We start from the raw sequence: 21138 nt of genomic DNA, 5'->3' as shown, positions 1-21138 counted from the left end.
AATATATGTATGCAATATTTATTTATTTGGGTTATATAAAAATGTTAAAAAAAAAAAAATATATTATCGACATTATCTCTACGGTTTTAAGTATGAAATGCTGATCATCAAAGATACAAATACATGGTTCTAATAATATTAAACTCAAAATATATTAAATTATTTATTTTTTAAATCAAAAAATAATATTTTTCTATATATAATGTAATATTATTAGGCATAGGTTCTAAATTTTGATGTTCTATAATAAAACAATAAATAAAAATTTAACAAAATATAAAACCCTTAGTAAAAAAAAAGCATCAAAGAACAAACTTGAAATATAATAGAGCGACCTTTTTCAATAATAATAGAATATATTTCTAATAAAATTACAAAATAAAAAGAATATAACAAATAAAATATTTATTATTATTTTGTTATTTTTCTTTATAATAAATTTTTTTATAATTGCATATTCTATATTTATAAGTCATTTACCCTTAATAAAGTGCTAAAAAAATTATGACCATGCAATAAATTTTTATATATTATTAAAAAGGTATATTAACAATTATTTTTCTTTATAATACAACTATATTGTATACTATATGAAATTATTACTCTAATCCTGGTATTATCATATTTAAAAAATTGTTTTATGTAAAAAAGGCGGCAAATAATGAAAGAATAAACACAATTATAATAAAACCATATATTTTTAAACAATTTTAGGTGGTAGGTCTGATTATTTAGTAGTTCCAAAGTTTTTATTATAAATCATCTAACTTTTTAAAAATAATTATTTTTTTCAAAATGTTATATTCATTATACTTGTGTGATATAGCATAATTTAGATGATAAAATAACAAGACAAAATATAGCAATAATATAAGTTACAAATTTTATAGCATTCTTTTCGCATTTTATTATGTCAATATAATAACATTATATATATATGTGGTGTATGGTATAATAGAAATATCTATACAATTAAATATGTCTTACACTATAATAAGCATGAGTTCATTTTTCTATTATATAATATGTTTTTTAGTTTACGGTCATTTAAAATGCTTATTTAGACCATTATAAATAAAAAGGGATGGTTAGTAGTTAAACATTTAACGGGAATAAATACTTAATAATATTATACATTGTTAGTGTCAATTAAAAAATGAAATTAAATGAAATTTTAGTAAAGCATTTCCACAAAAAAAAAAAAAAACATAAAAAAGAAAGAAAATATACTATTGGCTAATTGCCCATCTTATAATATTTTAATGGGATTATGGCTATGTATTCCCAATAATTATATGATAAAATAAAGTTATTTTCCATTTGAATTGAGCTTTTATTATTTCATACCTAACAATAAAGCTCCTATGCTTATACATTTCGGTCTCTGGCTAGACATTATCATAATTTTAATTTTTCATCGTCGTTTTTCTTTAAGCTGTCTGGGAAGAAGGATCATTTTTGTTACATATTTTTTCTTTTACTTGTTCTGCTGCAGGTATTACAAAATCCCATGGTTTGAATATGACATTTTGGCAATCACTTTCGCCTTTACAATCACCAAGTAAAAATGCATTTTCCCTATTAGCTAGACCAATACCAACAATTATCAATTTTATGTTATTTTGTTTATAATCTTCAACTACATCGGGTATTAAGCTTTTGTTTGCTCCATAGTCAAATCCATAATAAAATAGCACTGCAACTTTTGGGGCATCACTTCTTGTACCCTCTCCGAATATAACTTTTTCTAGTGCATATTCCAAAGCATAAACATATAAGGTATGTTGATTTGTTGCCGCATCATCAAGGGATCTAATTTTGTCAATTAGCTTCTCTTTATCTTGGCTCATTTCATCGGTAAATGGAACTATCAAATTTTGTCTTTCTGCGAAAAGTATAATAGACATATGTGCTTTATCTTTACTAACTCTTGCATTTCTTGCCATTGATTCTAAAAATGGGATTGTTCCTTTCATCCAATAGTCTTTTTGAACAAAACTTGAATTTTCTACAATTAAGGTGATGTCATAATAATTATCACAGTAATTTCCTGGATTGGGTCCGTCAGGTTTTTCTGATCCTCCATTGTTACATGATCCATTTGGAGGTAATGTATTTATACTACTGTCACAAAAACCCCCATCATCAATATCCAAATCTCCTTTAATTATATACTCTGTTACACAAGTAACAAGCTTTTCATCTGGATTGATTCTAGGGATAATGTTATGTGAAACAACATTAATCTTTTCACACATACAACTGCCAATAAAGGCTAATGAAAAAAATATATATGTTATTCCTTTAATACTCTTCATTATGTATTCTTTATTTTATTATATATATTTTATGTGGGTGAGGAAAGCTTTAAATATCTCTTATTATAAAAATAATAAAATAAAAGTTTACAAAACAATAAATCAAAGGGATTGGAAATATAATTTAAAGGGCATATATTCAAGCTTAAAATTGTTTACATGTATATAAAAAATATAGACAAAAACAAATTAACGAAAACAAACGCAAATAAGTACAAACTTATTCAAAATTTAAAATAATCATTAAAAATGTTTTTATAATATATAAAGTTATAAAAAAATTAATATAGTGTTTTTAATATAGAATATACTAATAAAAAAAATTTACATGAAAAAAACACTGAAATAAAATATAGTTCAAATAATAAAAACATTAATAAACGAATTAAATGAATTAAGACAATCAATTAAAAAATATATATATATTTTTTTAATTATTTAAAAGAATGTAGCTAATTATGTATAATTATTAAAATAGCTAGATATTTTTTTTATTTTCCATATGGCCATATCAAGAAATTGTAGTATAAAAATCTGGATATAAGTAGCTATACTTTTAGTTTGAATATTTTTTTTTACTTTTTGCATGAACATATCAGGAAATTATTATAAAAACCATATATAAATAGCTATTTTTTTCATTTTAATATTTTTTTTTATAACATTGTATTTTAGCTGTCTGATATTTTTTTTATATCATTTGTCTAATGTTATATATTATAGGGTTTTACAAAATAATTTATATATGTTAAACATCATAAATGCAACCACGATTGATAGCAACTTATTGTATATAATTATGATTAATTTTTGGCACATATCATAACATATTTGCTCGCTTAAATGGTATATATATATGAATATATTAATCTATCACTGTGTGTATTTAAATTATAATATAATACTCACTGGTTGTATATTAATATCCATATGTAGATTTTTTCTATGGAAAATTAATGGAACGAATATATCCGTTATCGTGCAATTGCGTATAAGTTTTCCATATTGATATTTATGAATAGTTTTAACAACTTTACAATTGGCTTTTGAGATATTTAATGGGTAACTTATGTAATTATGTAACATGATTATGCGGAAATTTAAAGAATTTATAAATTTTCTATATTTTTTTAGTGCTCATCCACATAATGCTATATTATTATGCCTTGTACAATTAACATGCTTATATGCGCATTTAAGCCCATTTTTTTTATTTATTTACATTTTTGTGCTTTTTTTCAAATTATAAATATTAATATTTCCATAATTAATAAAATAAAAAAGGTTTTAATTATAAAATGCCCTATCTATATATAGATTGGCATTTAAGAAAGTTAATTACAGCATTAATTTGAATTAAAGATAATTTAATAAAAAAAATGAAAAAACATTAAAACATGTGTTTATAATTATGCAATTTATTGATCTATATATTGCAAATTTTAAGTTGCCTTATTTTTCATAAGACAAATTTTTAATTAGACAAAACAATGTTAATTAAAAAAATTATATTGAATTATATATAATAAAAACATGTATTCCTTTAGGAATAAATTAATTGTTTAATTATTTGCTTGTAAGCATACAAATACAAATTTTCTATGATATTTCATGATGTTTTGCACCAGTTTTTGGTGCATATTTCAGCATCAAATTTAAAAACTCTTGACATGATGGGCGTTTTGATGGGTTAGTGCTAAAACTTCGTTTGAGTATTTCAGTAAACTCTGGGTTAAACCATGTGGGAATGTTTGGTTTTTTTTTATTTACTAAAATTTCTACAACGATATCTGAAAAAATTTACAAAAAGAACGAAATATCGTATTATGTTCTGCATTTTACAAATACTATTCATACACATTACGCCAAAGATTGTATAAAAAATAATTTAATATGTTTTTACCTTCTTTTTCTTTTATATTTTGAAATGGGACTTGATTAGAAAATATTTCGATAAAACAACAGGAAAGACCCCACATGTCAGATTTTTCAGTTATTGCATTTCCTATGAAATATGAGCACATATAAAATATTATATATGGTTAAGATAAAAATTATAGTAGGGAAAGCTCACATATATATTAGATAGTATTAAACTAGTTAAAAGAGTATATAAGGGTATATATGTGTATGTTCGAAGGGAATCATAACTTATGTTGAATTATTACGAGAAATCAATAAAATATAAAAATACATGCACATATTCACTATGTTAGTACCTTCAATGAAACATTCCGGAGCCATATATCCTAGTGATCCTCCGTTATCTTCTAATATAACTTTTCCGTTATCGGATAACTTCATAGTTTTCCCAAAGTCGCATACTTTTATGTTATACTATTGACAAAATAAAATAATATGAGGGGAATAAATGGAGGTAATATGTAGCGATAATACAGATAAATATATTACATGAAAAATATATTCATTGATATGCGTTTATTTCTTATTACCTCATTATCAAACAAAATATTGCTAGTTTTTAAATCACGATGTACCAATTTCTTATCCTCATGAAGATACTTCATTGCTTCTGCCAACTGAGTACATATTCTTAGACGCATTTCATAAGATAAATTAAACCCTCCTTTATGCAAAGTATCAAATACGTTCCCTTTATTAAAATATTCTAAAATTATTCCAATAAAATCACTGTCTATACATACTCCTATAAATAAAAAGAGGAAAAGAAAAAACATTAAAAAAAAATTAATTGGAAATACCAAATAAAATAATAAAGGCAACTTCGAGCATCGTATATTTGTCTAAGGAAAAGAAAATATTTGCATTTCATGAATATATATATTGATAATAAGGATATCTAGTATATACAAATACCGTACCATAATACTTAACAATGTATTTATGTGAAATAGATCTGTATGCATTAATCTCTCGAGCTATAGACCTCATCCCCTCTAAAGTCATAGATGGGTTAAATTTTTTTATAGCAATTATTTGATTATTCCACATAGCTTTGTAAATAGCTCCAAAACTTCCTTCACTTATAAATTCCATAATTTCAATATCATTTTTTTCGATAATTTCATTTTGTGGTATATTAAAATTAAAAAATCGTCTATCACCTTTAAAAAGTATCGTTACTCCATCGCATGTTGATTTATTTACTTCTGTCACTGGTTTATCATTTGGTTTTATAATTTCCTTAGCATTTGTTGATTCAGTTAAAGAATTCAAATTGGTGACGATTTTCATTTTTTTATCGTTCTCATTATAATTTTGATCAATCCCAATGCACATTTTATTACATTTTGATTCGTTATCTGGTGATATAGGATTTTTATTTTTCTTTATTAAATGGAAATCATTTGGAGTAGCTTTCACATTATTGCATGTGTGTGTGATTCCCTTTTTTACCCCATCCTTTACTAATGTTTGATCGTTTTTGATGTTTGTATTTAAATCTATTTCACTTTTTTTTTTATCAAAAATTTGTGTATTATAAACATTAGTATCTTGTTTATTATATGAATCATAATCAATACTATTATTCAAATTGCTACTTTCAATGCTATTATTAAAAAATTGAGTAGTTGGTAATCTTTCATATGAATTCCACATATCATCGTTGTAAGTTTTTTTTTTTTCTAAATCATAACTTGCTTTATGAGTCGAAGGATTTGCATCTTCATTATTCCATATTTTTTGATTTGTTTTGATTTTATTATTTTCATTATTTGGATCATATGCAATAGTTTCTGTACGTTCATATGGGACATTCTTCACATGTTCAATTTGCTTTGTTGCATTATCTTTTGTCACTTCTTTATTTTTTTTTTTCGCTTTTATTATGTTACTACTTCTTGATTTATAGTGTCTTACATTCATCTTATTGGGTTTTTCCTCCTTTGTTTATTTTTTGGTTATGAATGTAAAATTAAATTTTTATAAAATATATTTATAATAGTTGTCTTAAGTTATTTTTTTACCACACATACATATGCATATAGTGTTATACAATCACTTTTGAAGAATTATTTTTTTTTAATAATTTTATTTTACCTTTCCCCTAGTAAAAAAACGTAGCAGCTCTTTAGTCAAACCTTGAATCTGAAAATGATGAAAAATGGATATACATGTATATTGCACATATATTTATAAGCTATATTTGTGTGATTTTTTTTAGGTTTACCATTTGTGTGTTTTAAAAAATTATTGATATCAAGTTGGTATATTTACAAGTATATTACATTTTTTTAAAGTATGGCAAACATACATGAGCATATATTTGCGTACTACAATAACAATGGACAGTGTCTCTAAACGATTTCATTCATAATATATTTCGAATAAGGAAACTGTATACATTTATTACAATGTGATTATATTTCCATAAAAAAATTGGAGTATATATATATATGTATAAATATTGATAAAAAAAATTAATTAAGGGATAGTAGAACGATGTCCAAGCTAAACCAATTTATAACTTTGAGCACCGAAAAAAGAAAGAGAAATATTAAAAAAAGTAATAAATGAAAAAAAAAATATATAATCTAAATAGAACAAAAAAATAACATATAATAATTTACACAAATTCATTATTTTAAAAAAAAGAAAAAACACTAAATCAACTTAAAAATATATTTTATTCTACAATTAGAAAAAATTTGATCTTGTAAATTTTTAGATTCTACACACATCACTAAAGCACTATAGAAAAAAAAACACACTAAAAATTATATTATAAATTTTCCATAAAAAATTTTTAAATATATATATTGTGACGTTTATATATTTAATTTTTTTTTGTTTTGTTTCTCAAATTTTATACTAAACGGTATGGTGTAACAGCTAACTGCGTTTTCTATACTTTTTTCGAATTGTTACAATTTTTACTACCATTATAAAAAAAAACAATTTGTAAAAATTTATTTAAAAAAATATATTACAACAGTGGAAAATATATTTAAATTGAAATAATTAAATTGGATAGCCAAAGAAAATAATATAAAAGGGGTAGACGTGTAAAAAGGTAAAAAATGTAAGAAATATATACAACTACTTCAAATTACTAAGAGGAAATATTCATATTATAAAAAATTTTTAATATTTACAAAATTGTAAAAATGGTATATATTTTTAATAAAATAAAATTGACACACACTAAAAATATACAGTTTTATCGCTTTTTTCTGGGCATGAAATGTAGCAATTATTCATTTCTTTCTTAATTTCGTTGTCCTTTTATTTATACTACACAATAAATATCATATTTTATATGACAACCTTTTACTATACGAAAGTGATGAAGTTATATTGCCCTACTTAAAGGAAATATTATTAAATGGTACCAAAAATAAAATTATATGATGAAAAACGAATGAACCAGTTTGTAAGTTCAATTAAGTATAGTATAGACTTAATAATTGTAAAAATGATAAAAAAATGGATGCAAAACAATATATATGAAACAAAAAAAGGGAAAATTCAATTTGATCGAATTAAACAACAAAAACACATTATGTAGTATTACAAAAAAGAGGAATGCCATGCACGTAATATTGGAATTAACTGTGCAAATGGGATGGCAAAAATGGGAATATATAGAAAATATACACCAACTTTTTTAAAAACAATGTTGTAAAAATAGTGCTTGATTTATTTATCTAAATCTACTGTTTCAACCATATATTCAGGATCGTAAAACAATTTATTAAATCTGTCATCTTGTAACAATTCTTGTGCATTTACCATCGCTTTTTGTTTTTTGTCAATTCTCTTTTGTACTTTATTTAATAAATTATCAACATAATTTTTATTTACTAATATATTTGATTTATCTGATATTCTCATTTGTTGTTTTTGTTGTAATTTCTTTTGTATTAAATTATTTTTATACGATTCCAAATCATTTTCTTGCATAACACTTTTAATATCTACATAGATATTACTAGGAATGTAGTAGCCATGTAAATATGGAATTAAATTTTTGGTTCCTTTCATATGAGCTATATTTAATTGTTCGATTTGTTGATTAGTTAAAAATACATAATCATCAAATCCATCATTGGTATTGTTATTATTATTTATATCATATACATCGTCCTTTTTATATTTTTCTTTTTCTTCTAATTCTTCAGTTATATTATCAAGGAAATTACACCATTTTGGTGCTATTCCAATATATGGTATAAAATATATAAATACTTTTTTATTATCACATGGAATAAAACATAGTCCTGAATTTTTATAAAATGTAAAAGAGTTTATATTTACACATTCATTATTTAATAATTTTATTTTCTTATTATTTCTTTTTTTCCCATCATCAAAATTTATTACTTGTAAAGATAATATATTTTTTTGAGCTTCTGAATATATTTTTATACAATTCTCATCACACGAAGCTACTAACTCGTTACAAGAAAGGTGGGTACTACTATTGTACATTCCACTATTGTTATAATTGTCGTATGTATTTCTATACCATTCGTTAGTCCCCATATATGAAGATTTACTGCTATCGACATTAAGAAATTCAATTTTTTTAATAGGGATATCATTACAATGATCTTTAATTAAAAGAGGTTTACTATGTCTTATATCAAAAAGTTTTACAATTCCTTTACTTGTACCTACTGCTAATTTTAGTCCATTATCTGAAAAACAACTACTAGTTAATTCTTCATATTCATTTACATTTAAAAAATTTAAACTTTTCTTTTCTCTTTCATCCCATATTTCTAAATATCCATCTGATCCTCCAGTACAAAATATAGGCAATTGCATATTTTTACAAATAAAATTATTATGCTCATTTTTCGTTTTTATTGAACTTTCATAGCATCCTTTTTGTAAATTTAATATATATATATCTTCATAGGAAGCAGTAATATATAAATTAGTTGATTCTTTATTATACATTAAGCTTCTTCCTTCTTTGGGTATACGCATTTTATAATATTTCCCAGCAGCATTATGAAATTCAAGATATCTATTTTTACATAAAAAAGCTAGCTTTTCATAATTACTTGTTAAAAATACAAAGCTTAATACTTCTTCATCAAAATGTCTTCTATGTTTTATTGACAATTCACTTGTGTCATATAAACCAACTTGTGGTGGATACATACCACTTACACATAAATATCTTCCATCATCGCTAATTTTGATATCATCACTTTTTTGTGAAAACTCTAAATCATGTAATACTTCAACTGAATTATCATCATTATTATTTATTGAATTTTTTTTTTTTTTTTTCGCATCAAAATTTGTATTACTATTACCATAGCTATCTGGGGCTAGCTTTCCAGAAGTCAGCGAATATATTTTTATTCCATTATTTATAAACGATTTAATCATTTTGTTTTTTCGTCTGTTTCATTTCTACTACCTATATAGTTCAACCCAAACTTAATAACTCAAAACAATTTCACTATAAGTTAAAAATTTATTTTTTACTGCTCTATTTTTTTAAGAGATAAAAAAAACTTTCTTTCCAATCTATAAGTCAAAGAGAAAAAAGCAATCAAAATTAGTTCCCAATATATTTGTTACTATTTTTATTTCCTGATTATATAACACTCTAAAATTTGCTTTCTTCTTGAACAATAAAAATGAATACTTAGGAATATATTATTTTGTCATTTCATCCAATTATGTTAATTTTTAAATAAAAAAATATAAATTATTTAGAAAATATCCTTGGTATTTTTCAAAATTTTGTATGCAATTATTTTTTTTTTTTTGCAACATCAAAATATAATTTCAATTGGGCCCATATAATTATATAGGCATAACATAAATAATATAATGGTATATTTTATTTTTTATATTTCAAAAAATTTAATATAAATAAAAAAAGGAATTTACAATTTTTATAAAAAAAATTTATATGATATATCAATTTTATTTTATATATGATTAAACAATTTTTTTAATTTTTCATAACTTTCAACGCGTGTGTTTTTATTATATTATATATATATTTTTTCTAATTACAGTTACATAAATGATTGGGAAAAAAGAATAATGGTACCCTATGGAATATTTTTTACTAACTCCATAAATGAATAAACATATATTCTTTTAATTCAATTACATGTCAGCATGCTATTTTTATATAATGCTTATGCTCATAACCATTGAACTTATAAAATGGTATGATGCCTTGTCCATTTCTTTGAGCGTCTATTAATATGCCCAAATAAACTGCCTAAATTACAGTGTCAATATTTTATAATTAAAAAAAATTATATGGTTTCGGTAAATGCTCCTTAACACTTTAATTTTGTATATACGTGCTTGGAACAGCATATAAAAAAATGTAGTCTGAATATTGAACAGGCAATATGCCTTAACATACATTAGGAATGTTTTAATAAACAAAAAATAATTTAATTCAAAGTATGCAAGTAAACTAAAAACATAAATAAAAAAATGTAACTTCACATTTGGTCTTATATACTATATACATATGATGGATACGCATATGATGCATATGCATATGGGTGGGGAGAGCAAATTGTGATTTCTTATCATCTTATTTGGGTGCAAAGAAAAACCAATGTTTTGTATATAAGGTTAAATTAGGTAGCATAACAAATATAGGTATAGTAAAAAATAAAAAGGTTGAAAATTTGGGTAAAAATAATATATCGGTTGAAGTCATATTGTTACTATTGTAGCTTGAAAATAAGGATAATGGTAACATATTTATTATATTTAAAGAATTTAAATTCGACATATATTTATTATTACTGGCATTGCTTATTGGTAGACTACCTAATCTAATACTGAAGGGTACAAAATCATTACTTTTGATATCACCATTTTTTTTATTTATCATATTATGGTGTCTGTATATGTAGCGCATCATAGGCGATGTATACGCTCTTTCCTCTAAGTTTATATCCATTTTCCTGTCACAAAAAATTAGTAAAATTGGCATACGATATAGATATGCTATATATGTAGGGGTATACTATATCTGCATTTTCGAGCAAGATTACACATGTACGAACATGTAAGGCTTTATTTATGACACTATCTATAAACATGGAGGAAACAAAAAATATAGGTTTCAACACAATTTTATATTATTACCTTAATATTTGAAAAAATAACAAGAAATGATTATTTTATATTCTTTAATTTTTTATGTAATGTTCCTTGTTAGTGTGATTTATTTCGTTTGCATATGCTCGCACGTTTGTTTTGTTCCCTTTATCATTTATATTTTGTTTATTTATTATAAAACTTTTGAATATTACAGCTTCCTTAATTGCCTGATATTTCGAAAGGTATACTATTTTATAGTTCAAAAATAATTACTTTATTTATTTTTATTTATTTTAGGGGGGGGAAAGCATATACATTATTTATGGATATAACGTATACAAGCCTATTTTGAATATGTGTATATTGTCATTATGAAATATGAAATAATATTATTTAATTAAATTATAATTTTTTAAATATTTTTATTAAAAAAAATATGTTAATATAATATACTTTTGGCTTAAAATAAACATTATTTTTGTTTGTTTGTTTTGTTGTTTTTTAGTAATATAACTGGCTTTATTAAATACTATGAATAAATAATATGACACTCTGAAAGCAAAGGGTGTATGCCTCACCAATTTACTTGACTTTTTATTTCATTTATTCTGTCAATATTCTTTTTATTTTTTATTATTTATCTAATGTTTATGAGATTATTTAAAAAAATTCCACTTTATATTATAATTTACTTTAATTTTTTTTGGTCTTATATCTGGCGAAAAACTTGTAATTCATTTTTATGTTTATTTCATGTGCGAATAAAAAAAAAATGTGTATAGCACCAAAAAAGGTAATTTATAATATATTATTATAATGTGTTATTACATAATGGGTATAATATATATTTGTATAAATTCATGAGTTTAAACTACTTTCCATTTCAAAAACCTGTATGTATATTTTTACACTATCTGTGGAATTTTTTTTAAATAATTTGATAGACATTTCATTTTTTTTTCTTTTTATATTTCCATTTTTTTTGCTTTTTTAAAATTATGACAAAATTAAAACTAATAATTAAAAATAGGGAAACTAAAATTTAACAAATAAAAGCAGTTGATTTGGGTATCCATTTAGATCGCTGTGTAAATACTTAAATAAAAATATAAATGTATATGCATACTAATAATATACTTATGTATATATATTCATTATAGGATTTGCCCACATATTTATATACATGTTTGCTTACATATTTATGTGTTATACTTATATGCCGGAAACTTTTAATTTCAATATGCTTTAAGTATATTTTTGTGTCTTTAATTACACTATTTTTCCCGCTAAATAAAAACTACACACGTATGTATATATATTTGTTTTTTTATTTTTTAAACCCATTTGGCCTATGCCTATATATTCTCTCGAATTGTGGCAAACATTAAATGCTTGTATAAAAAATATATACACACATATATATATATGTTATAGAATTAAATACTTTTAAGTTAATCATATTTAAGAGAGTTAAATATGTTATGTCACTTTTTACAATATGATATGTTTTTATATACAGTACAAATATATTCTTTAACTTTAATTTAATTATATATATTATTATAGTGTGTGTTTTTGCACATTTCATTGAAATATATTATATACATATAATTAATGTGGGGTGTTGTATATATCAAGACAACACTAATTGTTGTGTTTCCATAAACCTTTTTAATGATAAAATGGTATTCAAAAATATTTAGATTGTTTTGTGTATGCTTATTATAATTACTATTACTGTAATAATTTGGTTTGCTTATTTTTTTTATTATATTTTTAGCATTACTTTTCAATTTATTTCATATACTATATAATTGGAAAAAACTATGTAGTAAATTCCATTGATCTAGTTGATCCTCCTGACAGTAGGAAACTTGCATAATTTTTTTTAAAAACAAAATTGAAACAATACCATTTTTAACAACTACGATGATATATGTATCATGTGCTTTATATATGACACCATTTGTGTTTAAAAAGTGTGTGATATGATTAATAAAAATTATTTAAAACAAAATATATAATAAATAAAAAAATTATTAAAACCATGAAAAACGGAAAAAGCTCCTATAAATATAAAAATGAAATAAATAATAAAAATATGATGAATTCTTTTGAAAAAAAGAATACACATAAAATAGCTACAAATACGGAAGAAAAAAGGGTGACCACCATTTGTAATAACGAATTATGTGAAATATTATCATCAGATGAAAGTAATGAATTCATTTATGAAAAAAACGACGATTTTATAGTTGTAGAACTTATTTCTTATATTTGTGGTAACTCCAAAATATTGTCTTTTTATCCATGTACAAATAATAATTCAGAAAAAAATAAATATCTATACCATTTTTATAAAAAGAAAAAAGTTAAACTATACTTATGTTTAAATACAAAAAATAATGAAATATATATATATCAAGTTCAAAGGAAATATGTAGATAATAAAAAGACGGATAACCCAAATGATATTATAAATAAAACGTTTTTATATTCACAGAAACCCGATGAGAGTTCCAAAAATGATGAAGAAAATAAACTAAAAATTAGTAAAGAAATAAAGAAAGAAAACAAAGTTAATTCAACAAATTTAGAAAAAAAAATATGTATTACAAAATTATTTGATAGTGTAAGTTGCAGTTATGATATATCCACTATTGAATATTCTAAATTAGAAAATACTGATACTCAAATTTTAGATAGTTTAAAAAGTATATTAGAAAAAAAACTTAAAAAAAATCAAAGCGAGGTTGAACATAATATCGATTCACAAAAGCAACAAAAAAAGTTGATAGTAGACGAATTAGATTACAAAAATGATGTAACCAATAAAAATAACATCACTACGAAATCAGAGAATAAGCAAGACAAAACTAATATAAATAATAAAGAAATAAAATTGTTATATTTGAATTTTCATGAACCCGCTCACATATTCATGAACCATTTCTTCAGGATCAATCAAGGTATGGATGTCCATGCTTTTTTAAATTATTTTTGTTTTTCTCATTTTCACATGCGCGCTTACATTTTTGCACGACATAAATCGTTGCCCATTTTTGTGACAACACTGTTTTAAAAATTTTGATTTTTTGTTTGTAGTCAATGAGGAAAATTATGTGAAAGAAATAACTGGATTTCTCAAAGACGAAAAATATGAATATATAGAAAAGGAGCATCTAAAAAAATCAAAACGAAAAAAATATTCATCCTTATTTGGGAAAATTAAAAACGAAATATTACCATGTAATAAATTAGAAAATTATCAAAGTGATATAAGTATATGTAGCACCAATTTATTTTTTAGTGACACCGAAGTAATAACTAAAGAGAATAGTAAAGAAGTGAAAGAAGAAGATTGCAAAAAAGAGGAAGACAAATATAAAAAAAATAAAAAAAAAAATAATCTTATACCATTGAAAAGAAATAATTTAAAAATAAAATGGTTATTATTAAATTTAAATTTAAAAAAAGACGAAGAAGCTTTAATACAAAAATATGTAATGTTTAAAAAAACGAGTTTACAAAAAATGGCAAAAGAATTATACGATAGTGATATGTCGAATGCTTGGACTTATCAAAGTAGGAACAAATCTCTTCGAAAAAAAAAAAAAAAATATATATCAGAAAATAATGGAAGTATAAAATTGCCTGATAAGACACAAGATAAAGAAAAGGGGAATGAGCCAACAGTTATGTTTGACAACAGCACACAGCAAGATCCAAACAGTGTAACTTCAGATGTTTCATCTAAGCATATGCTAGAGCATAAAGAAGATGAAATAAATAAAACAAAATATAGCAGTAGTAATAGTAATGATAGTAGAATAGATATTGATAATATGTGTTACATTCAAAACGATCATACTAATAGTGATCAAGTTTACATTTTGAATGATCAAACTAATGTAAATGAAATGGAAAGTTATGAAAAAAAAAATAAAATACAAAATATTGAGAATAATGTTGTTGAAGTTGAAAAAGAAATAAATATAAAAATAAGTACAAAACATCAATTAGAAGAATATTCAAATAATTTTCATAATCAGTCTGTTTGTTACTCAGAAGTTAATGTGTTAGAACCAGATTGTTTTGAAAAACAAATTTCAAAAAAAAGAAAAATTGAAAAAGATCAACTATATTGTGACTATAGTAATAATAATAATAGTTGTCTTAATTTTGAAGATTTAGTAAAAAATGGAAAAAACGATTTAACTATTTCAGAGAGTACGAAATATATAACATATGGCGAATGTAATGATGCACAAAATTCCAATAACGGATCAAATCATAGTACTGATTCTTCATGTTATAAGAAAAATAATGGATCTGTCGAAGAAATAGTTACAGAAAAGGCAAAGTCTTCTCAATTTAATAACTGTGAGAAGCAAACAATGAATGGGGATGTGGTAGACATAAATTTGGAAAATCAAAATGGAACTAATGGAATGGAAGAAAATGAAAATGATGAAAGTAGTGAGTATAATGAAAAAGAGGAAGAGACAAATGGGAAGTGTTTCTTTTTAGATAAGAAAGTAAATAATATTTTAGATATTATAAAAATAATATATACAAATAATGTATATGTAAAATATTCTGAAAGCCTTAAGTTGTATATAGGATTATATAAAAATTATACGAATATTGAAAAAACAAAATTAGAATTTTTAGAAACAGAAAAAAGTATTGATGTAAAAATATTAAATTGGTATATAAATGAGAAAATGGTAGAAAAAAAAAATGTATGGCAATTAAATAATTATAAAATTGATGATTGTAGTTTATTTCGTTTAAATAAATTTAAATATATAGACGATTCAATTATAGACTTTTTTAATAATTATATTTATTTTTATATATTGAACAGAAACAATAATAATGATGGGTGTAAAAGTGAAAATGATCAAAAAAATGATATATACATTTTTAATACGTTTTTTTATAAAAAAATTGAATTATATGATGATATATCAAAAGCATATCTTAATACAAACAGATGGATTAAAAAATTAAATAAAAAAATTTATGAATATAAATATGTGTTTGTTCCAATAAACATTAATAACACTCATTGGTCTTTAGTTCTTATTTATTTCCCTTTCACGGATTCAAATCGGGATAAAGACACAGTGTCCCCATCTGATAGTATTAATGATGACGAGAAGGATAAAAAGGTGAGCAATAAGGATGTCATAGAAAGTGTACAGGAAAATATTTCTTCTACCATTTCCCGAAACACTTCAGACGATTCTGATCGAAATATAAGCATCGACACAAGTTCGAATTCCCAATGTAACAAAGAAGGAGATGCATTCCCTAGATATAGAAGTAAATCTCTTGATTCGTACTTTTTAAATGACCAGCAATATTGCGCACATAGGTATAACAAAAGCAACAGTATGATGAAGCATTCATTTAAAGCAAATGGCAAACCGTATCAAGACTTAACTGATTTGTTTGAAAAGGGCATTGAAAAAAATGACGAACACAAATTTGGAAGGAAAAAAACAATTTCAGGATATTTGAGCGATGGGAATGAACATGAATCGAGTTATATTTCTATAAGTGATAGTAGCGAAAGTCGTAACAATAAAAAGAAAAGTTTAAGTATTGATGTGATAGAACAAAATTCTAAAGAATGTAAAAATGAAAATAATATCAAAGAGGAAAAGTTAGTATATATGATATATCTTGATTCTTTATTTCCATCAACTAAAGGAAATACAATTTTAGAAAAATTAAAGAAGTATATAGAACATTTATTTCATCGAGATTATGTGAAAAAAGAAAAAAAAAAAAAAAAAAAAAAAAATAATAATATATTATCAAATTCTGGAGAGGATAGTGATTCTTCTTCTCATACTTATCATAGTAATACAAGTGGGAATGAAAGTAGTGAACCTAAAATATTTTTTAAATTTGTATATCCAAATATAATACCAAAGCAAAATAATACCTATGATTGTGGTATATATATTATTTATTTTATTTTACATTTATGTTTAAATGTGCATTTAATTGAGACCGATTTGATCAAACCTTTTAATAAATATATTAAAAATAGATACCCCGATAATAAATATAATTTCAACTGGTCCCAACAAAATGCTACTAAAAACCCCTATGCTCGGATTTACTCCAATAATTCGTCTCCCTGGTTTGACCAGAAAGACATATGCACAAAGTAAAAAATTCATCATGCTTACGCCGTGTTTACGCCGTGTTCATTGTTAGTACTGCTCGTGTATTCATATTTGTTTGCTTTAGGCTACGCCCTAATCTTTTCCGGTGTTTTCCAACGTTTCTACATGCTCACCATTTTTCGTTTTACTTATTTTCATTTAGGAGGAAGCAAATGAAGAAGATGCTTCTGTACATGAAAGATGTCATAAATTGGAAATCAGAAAAGCATATAGAAATTTTAAATTTGTTATTTTTAATGAACCACAATGATAAATATCAAAGGAATTAATTTCAGGACCCATCACATGGCATACTATTATTTAGTCATTTCATTACTTGCTATTCGTTTTGCATCCATTTGATATTTTCGATCTATTTTTTTTTGTCAACATACAAATGTCTTACACACATTTGCCATCCTTTGTATTATTATTTTGATATAATTTACTTCGTAACTTTAGTTGTAAAACTTATAAGCGTTTTATATATCTTTAAAAGAGATTAACCATTTTAAGAGTTTAAAAATGGAATAAGAGAATAAAACATAAAATATAATCAAAGATATAAAAAATAAATGGAGAGCAGATGGTCACAAATATCACATTTCGCAAGTTCTATATAAAAGATAAAACAATGAAAAATAACAAATTAATTTTAACTCCTATAAAATAAATACTTGAAAATAAATTGAAAAGGCATTGCCATAAAGAAGGGTAAAGAAAGGGAAAAAAATAACGTGCTAAGGAATATAGTATACCATTCCAAATAGAACGGGCATAAAATATATAATACATAAATCATAAAACATTTATTTATAAAATTTAAAATATATAGATAGCAAAAATTGGTGTATACATATATGTGCGAGTATGTTCAAATTCGGTAAAAAAAATTTAAAGCAAAAATAAAAAAAAAAATATATCGAACATGTTGAAAATATTCTGCATACTTAAAATAACAAAGAGTAGCAGATTATTGTGAATTGAACAAATTATATGATTAACCAAATATACTATTAAATATTTAAACAAATTTCATGATTTTATATATATGCCTCTCCCCAGTATATACAATATAATTAGCCCGAAAAAAAATATTTTTTTCCCAATTGTCTATATTGCCATATTTCATAATATATAATAACTTATGCTGTAGCACAATATAAAACAAAATCTTTATCTCCATCTTCTTTATTTTCATATTGGTTCGACATTGTAACCATAATATTAGGAGCAATTACAAAAACCGTTCCTTTTTTTATTGATTTAATACTAGCTTTTTTTTTTTCTTTTTTACGTCCTTTTAATTGTGTTTTTGTATTTGAAGAAAGAATAATACAGGATGTAAAAGATGTTTCTGAAAACATATAATTAACAACTTCTCCTGGTCTTATTTTAACAAATAGAATTTTGAAATATTTCATGCTTTTATAACTGCATGATATAATATTATAATTAATAAATTCTTTTTCTAAAATTACAGGATGATTGTTTTTATAATTAACATATTTTATAAAGTTGACTTTATCAACTTCTTTACTAGTTAAACCGCCTCTTATAACTAAATCAGAATTCGTCATACATTCTAAACAGTTGCCTGAAATATATGAATGCATAACTCCAGGCTTGATATATATAACATCACCATCTTTTAAATTAATTAATTGTAATATGAAAACAAATATTCTTCCATTATCTTCGGGATAAAATTTAGAAACATTATTTAATATTTCAAAGATATTATTTATAATATAATTTTCTGCTTCTTTAGATAAGTTTTCTAGATTCTTTTTTTTACAAGCCTCTATATATGGTTCGTCGATATTTTTTTTTAATTTTTCTTTTGTTTTTATATAAGAACAATATTTTGGATTTTTCGTAACAATAAAAGATATGCATTTATTTAATACTTCATTTTCTGCTAGGAATATTCGATATGTTAAATATTTATACATATGTTCATAAAGGGATTTAACTTTTTTCATAGTTATAAAGAAAGCCTCGTTATTTATACTCGGTGGAGTGTTATTTTCATTACCTCCGGGAGTTTCATTTTGTGTTTCATTTTCGTCTATATTATTTATATATTTTTCTACATCGGAGTCTATCATATCAGGAATATTTTTATTTTGTTTAAAAAAATCAATTAATTTTTCTTTTTCCGTTTTAATAACATTACCTATATTTATAGTATCTTTTGGAGGATTGTCATTTTTATAAAAATTACGAAAAAAATCTTCATAAAAAACATATTTTTGTATACACTCTGCATAATTATCAATGATAGATATAATATCACAATTGGATTCATTATATCTTTTTATGGAATAATTAATTATGTATTTATAAATTCTTGAAAAGCAATTTAAAACTTCTTCTATATGCTCGTTTTTATTCGCATCAAATAGATCAAATAAAGTAAATAAATCTTTGTTATTGTTATTCTTGTTATTGCCAAAATTGTTATGATTAAAGCGGTTACTATTATTGCTAGCATTTTTTTTTTTCGGTCCAAATTCATCTGGCTCTTTACGTGACATTGGATTTTTATTATCCCTTCTAAAACTTTCATTACTACTTGCTCTGTTATTTATTTTTATGCCATTTTTATTATCACATGTATCAAGGTCATTTTTATCTTTTTTCATAAAAAAATCATAAAGCTCTTTTACATTTTTTATCAGAAATGCAATTTTAAATATATTAATATATCCACATAATAAGCTCATTGAATTAATACATACACACATTTCAGTTTTAAATATTTTATCTTTATAAACATTTGGATTTACAGTATTCAAATATAATGTTTGAGCTTCATTTGGATGTATTTGAATACTAAGGGGTTTATTTATTGAAAGCATTTTAAAAAGATATGGGAATAAATCTTCGCTTTCTTGTAAACCCTCTTTTAATAATTGCCCACTTTTATTATTCATACTGTTATATGATTCTTCGGTATTATTATATGATATATCATTACAATCTCCATCCGAATGTCTCTTAAAATGATGCTCTCTTTTATTATCATTATTATTTACAGCTGTATCCGATGCTATAGAAATTTTTTTATTTTCATTATCCAATTCATTGCTTGTAGTATTGCTAGCGTTTGTATTATTTCCATTTTGATTTTCATCATTTGTGCCATCTTCTTTATTTTTTCCTTCTTGATTTCTATAAAAATATTTTGATATTTTATGATTTTTAATTTTTTTATTTTTATATATATCTATAAATTCTCCGATTTTTACAAATCCATTTTTATATCGAATTAAGTTGGGACCACTTTGATGATTGCCAATCCATAGTTCAGCATATCGATGGGATTTATCACTTGCCTCTTTCTTTAATTTATTATCATTTTTCTCTACTTCATTGGTACAGTTATTACCATTATTAGTGCCGTTATTGTTATTATCGTTTTCTATATCTTCAGCATACTCTTTTAAATATTCATAATTATTTATATCCTTTTTAATTATATCATAATTATCATTTACTATATTTTTCATAACATCATAAACCATCCCTTCTTTTCCTTCACCCCAATCATATTTTTGTACATAAGGGATACACTCATTTATACACAATTTTCTTCCTTTCAT

At 23.5% G+C, this 21138-nt stretch overlaps 6 protein-coding genes across 6 annotated transcripts; 1 reads left to right on the top strand and 5 right to left on the bottom strand.

The window, feature by feature from the left end:
• Nucleotides 1–1430: 1430 nt before the first annotated feature.
• PCHAS_1229600 (von Willebrand factor A domain-related protein, putative) lies at nt 1431–2318 on the bottom strand (the record flags this gene model as incomplete). The annotated part of the gene is made up of 1 exon (XM_016798940.1): nt 1431–2318. One exon carries the CDS (start codon nt 2316–2318, stop codon nt 1431–1433), a length of 888 nt encoding a protein of 295 aa, XP_016654294.1.
• A 1599-nt stretch (nt 2319–3917) lies between these two features.
• Nucleotides 3918–6167, bottom strand: PCHAS_1229500 (protein kinase, putative; the record flags this gene model as incomplete). Its single annotated transcript, XM_016798939.1, has 5 exons — nt 3918–4108; nt 4222–4323; nt 4538–4655; nt 4772–4986; nt 5162–6167. 5 exons carry the CDS (start codon nt 6165–6167, stop codon nt 3918–3920), a joined length of 1632 nt encoding a protein of 543 aa, XP_016654293.1.
• A 1773-nt stretch (nt 6168–7940) lies between these two features.
• On the bottom strand, nt 7941–9647 carry PCHAS_1229400 (nucleolar protein 10, putative; the record flags this gene model as incomplete). Its single annotated transcript, XM_738135.2, has 1 exon — nt 7941–9647. The coding sequence occupies one exon, from the start codon at nt 9645–9647 to the stop codon at nt 7941–7943; it is 1707 nt and encodes a 568-aa protein (XP_743228.2).
• A 1180-nt stretch (nt 9648–10827) lies between these two features.
• Nucleotides 10828–11235, bottom strand: PCHAS_1229300 (conserved protein, unknown function; the record flags this gene model as incomplete). The annotated part of the gene is made up of 1 exon (XM_738134.2): nt 10828–11235. One exon carries the CDS (start codon nt 11233–11235, stop codon nt 10828–10830), a length of 408 nt encoding a protein of 135 aa, XP_743227.2.
• A 2157-nt stretch (nt 11236–13392) lies between these two features.
• PCHAS_1229200 (sentrin-specific protease 2, putative) lies at nt 13393–17820 on the top strand (the record flags this gene model as incomplete). The annotated part of the gene is made up of 3 exons (XM_016798938.1): nt 13393–14314; nt 14451–17532; nt 17694–17820. The coding sequence occupies 3 exons, from the start codon at nt 13393–13395 to the stop codon at nt 17818–17820; spliced, it is 4131 nt and encodes a 1376-aa protein (XP_016654292.1).
• An 855-nt stretch (nt 17821–18675) lies between these two features.
• PCHAS_1229100 (mannose-6-phosphate isomerase, putative) lies at nt 18676–21138 on the bottom strand (the record flags this gene model as incomplete). Its single annotated transcript, XM_738545.2, has 1 exon — nt 18676–21138. One exon carries the CDS (start codon nt 21136–21138, stop codon nt 18676–18678), a length of 2463 nt encoding a protein of 820 aa, XP_743638.2.

Source organism: Plasmodium chabaudi (assembly GCF_900002335.3).
Source record: "Plasmodium chabaudi chabaudi strain AS genome assembly, chromosome: 12".
Classification (NCBI taxonomy): Eukaryota; Apicomplexa; class Aconoidasida; order Haemosporida; family Plasmodiidae; genus Plasmodium; species Plasmodium chabaudi.
The sequence above is the reverse complement of the archived record's forward strand: the minus strand, read 5'-3'. Positions and strand labels throughout refer to the sequence as shown.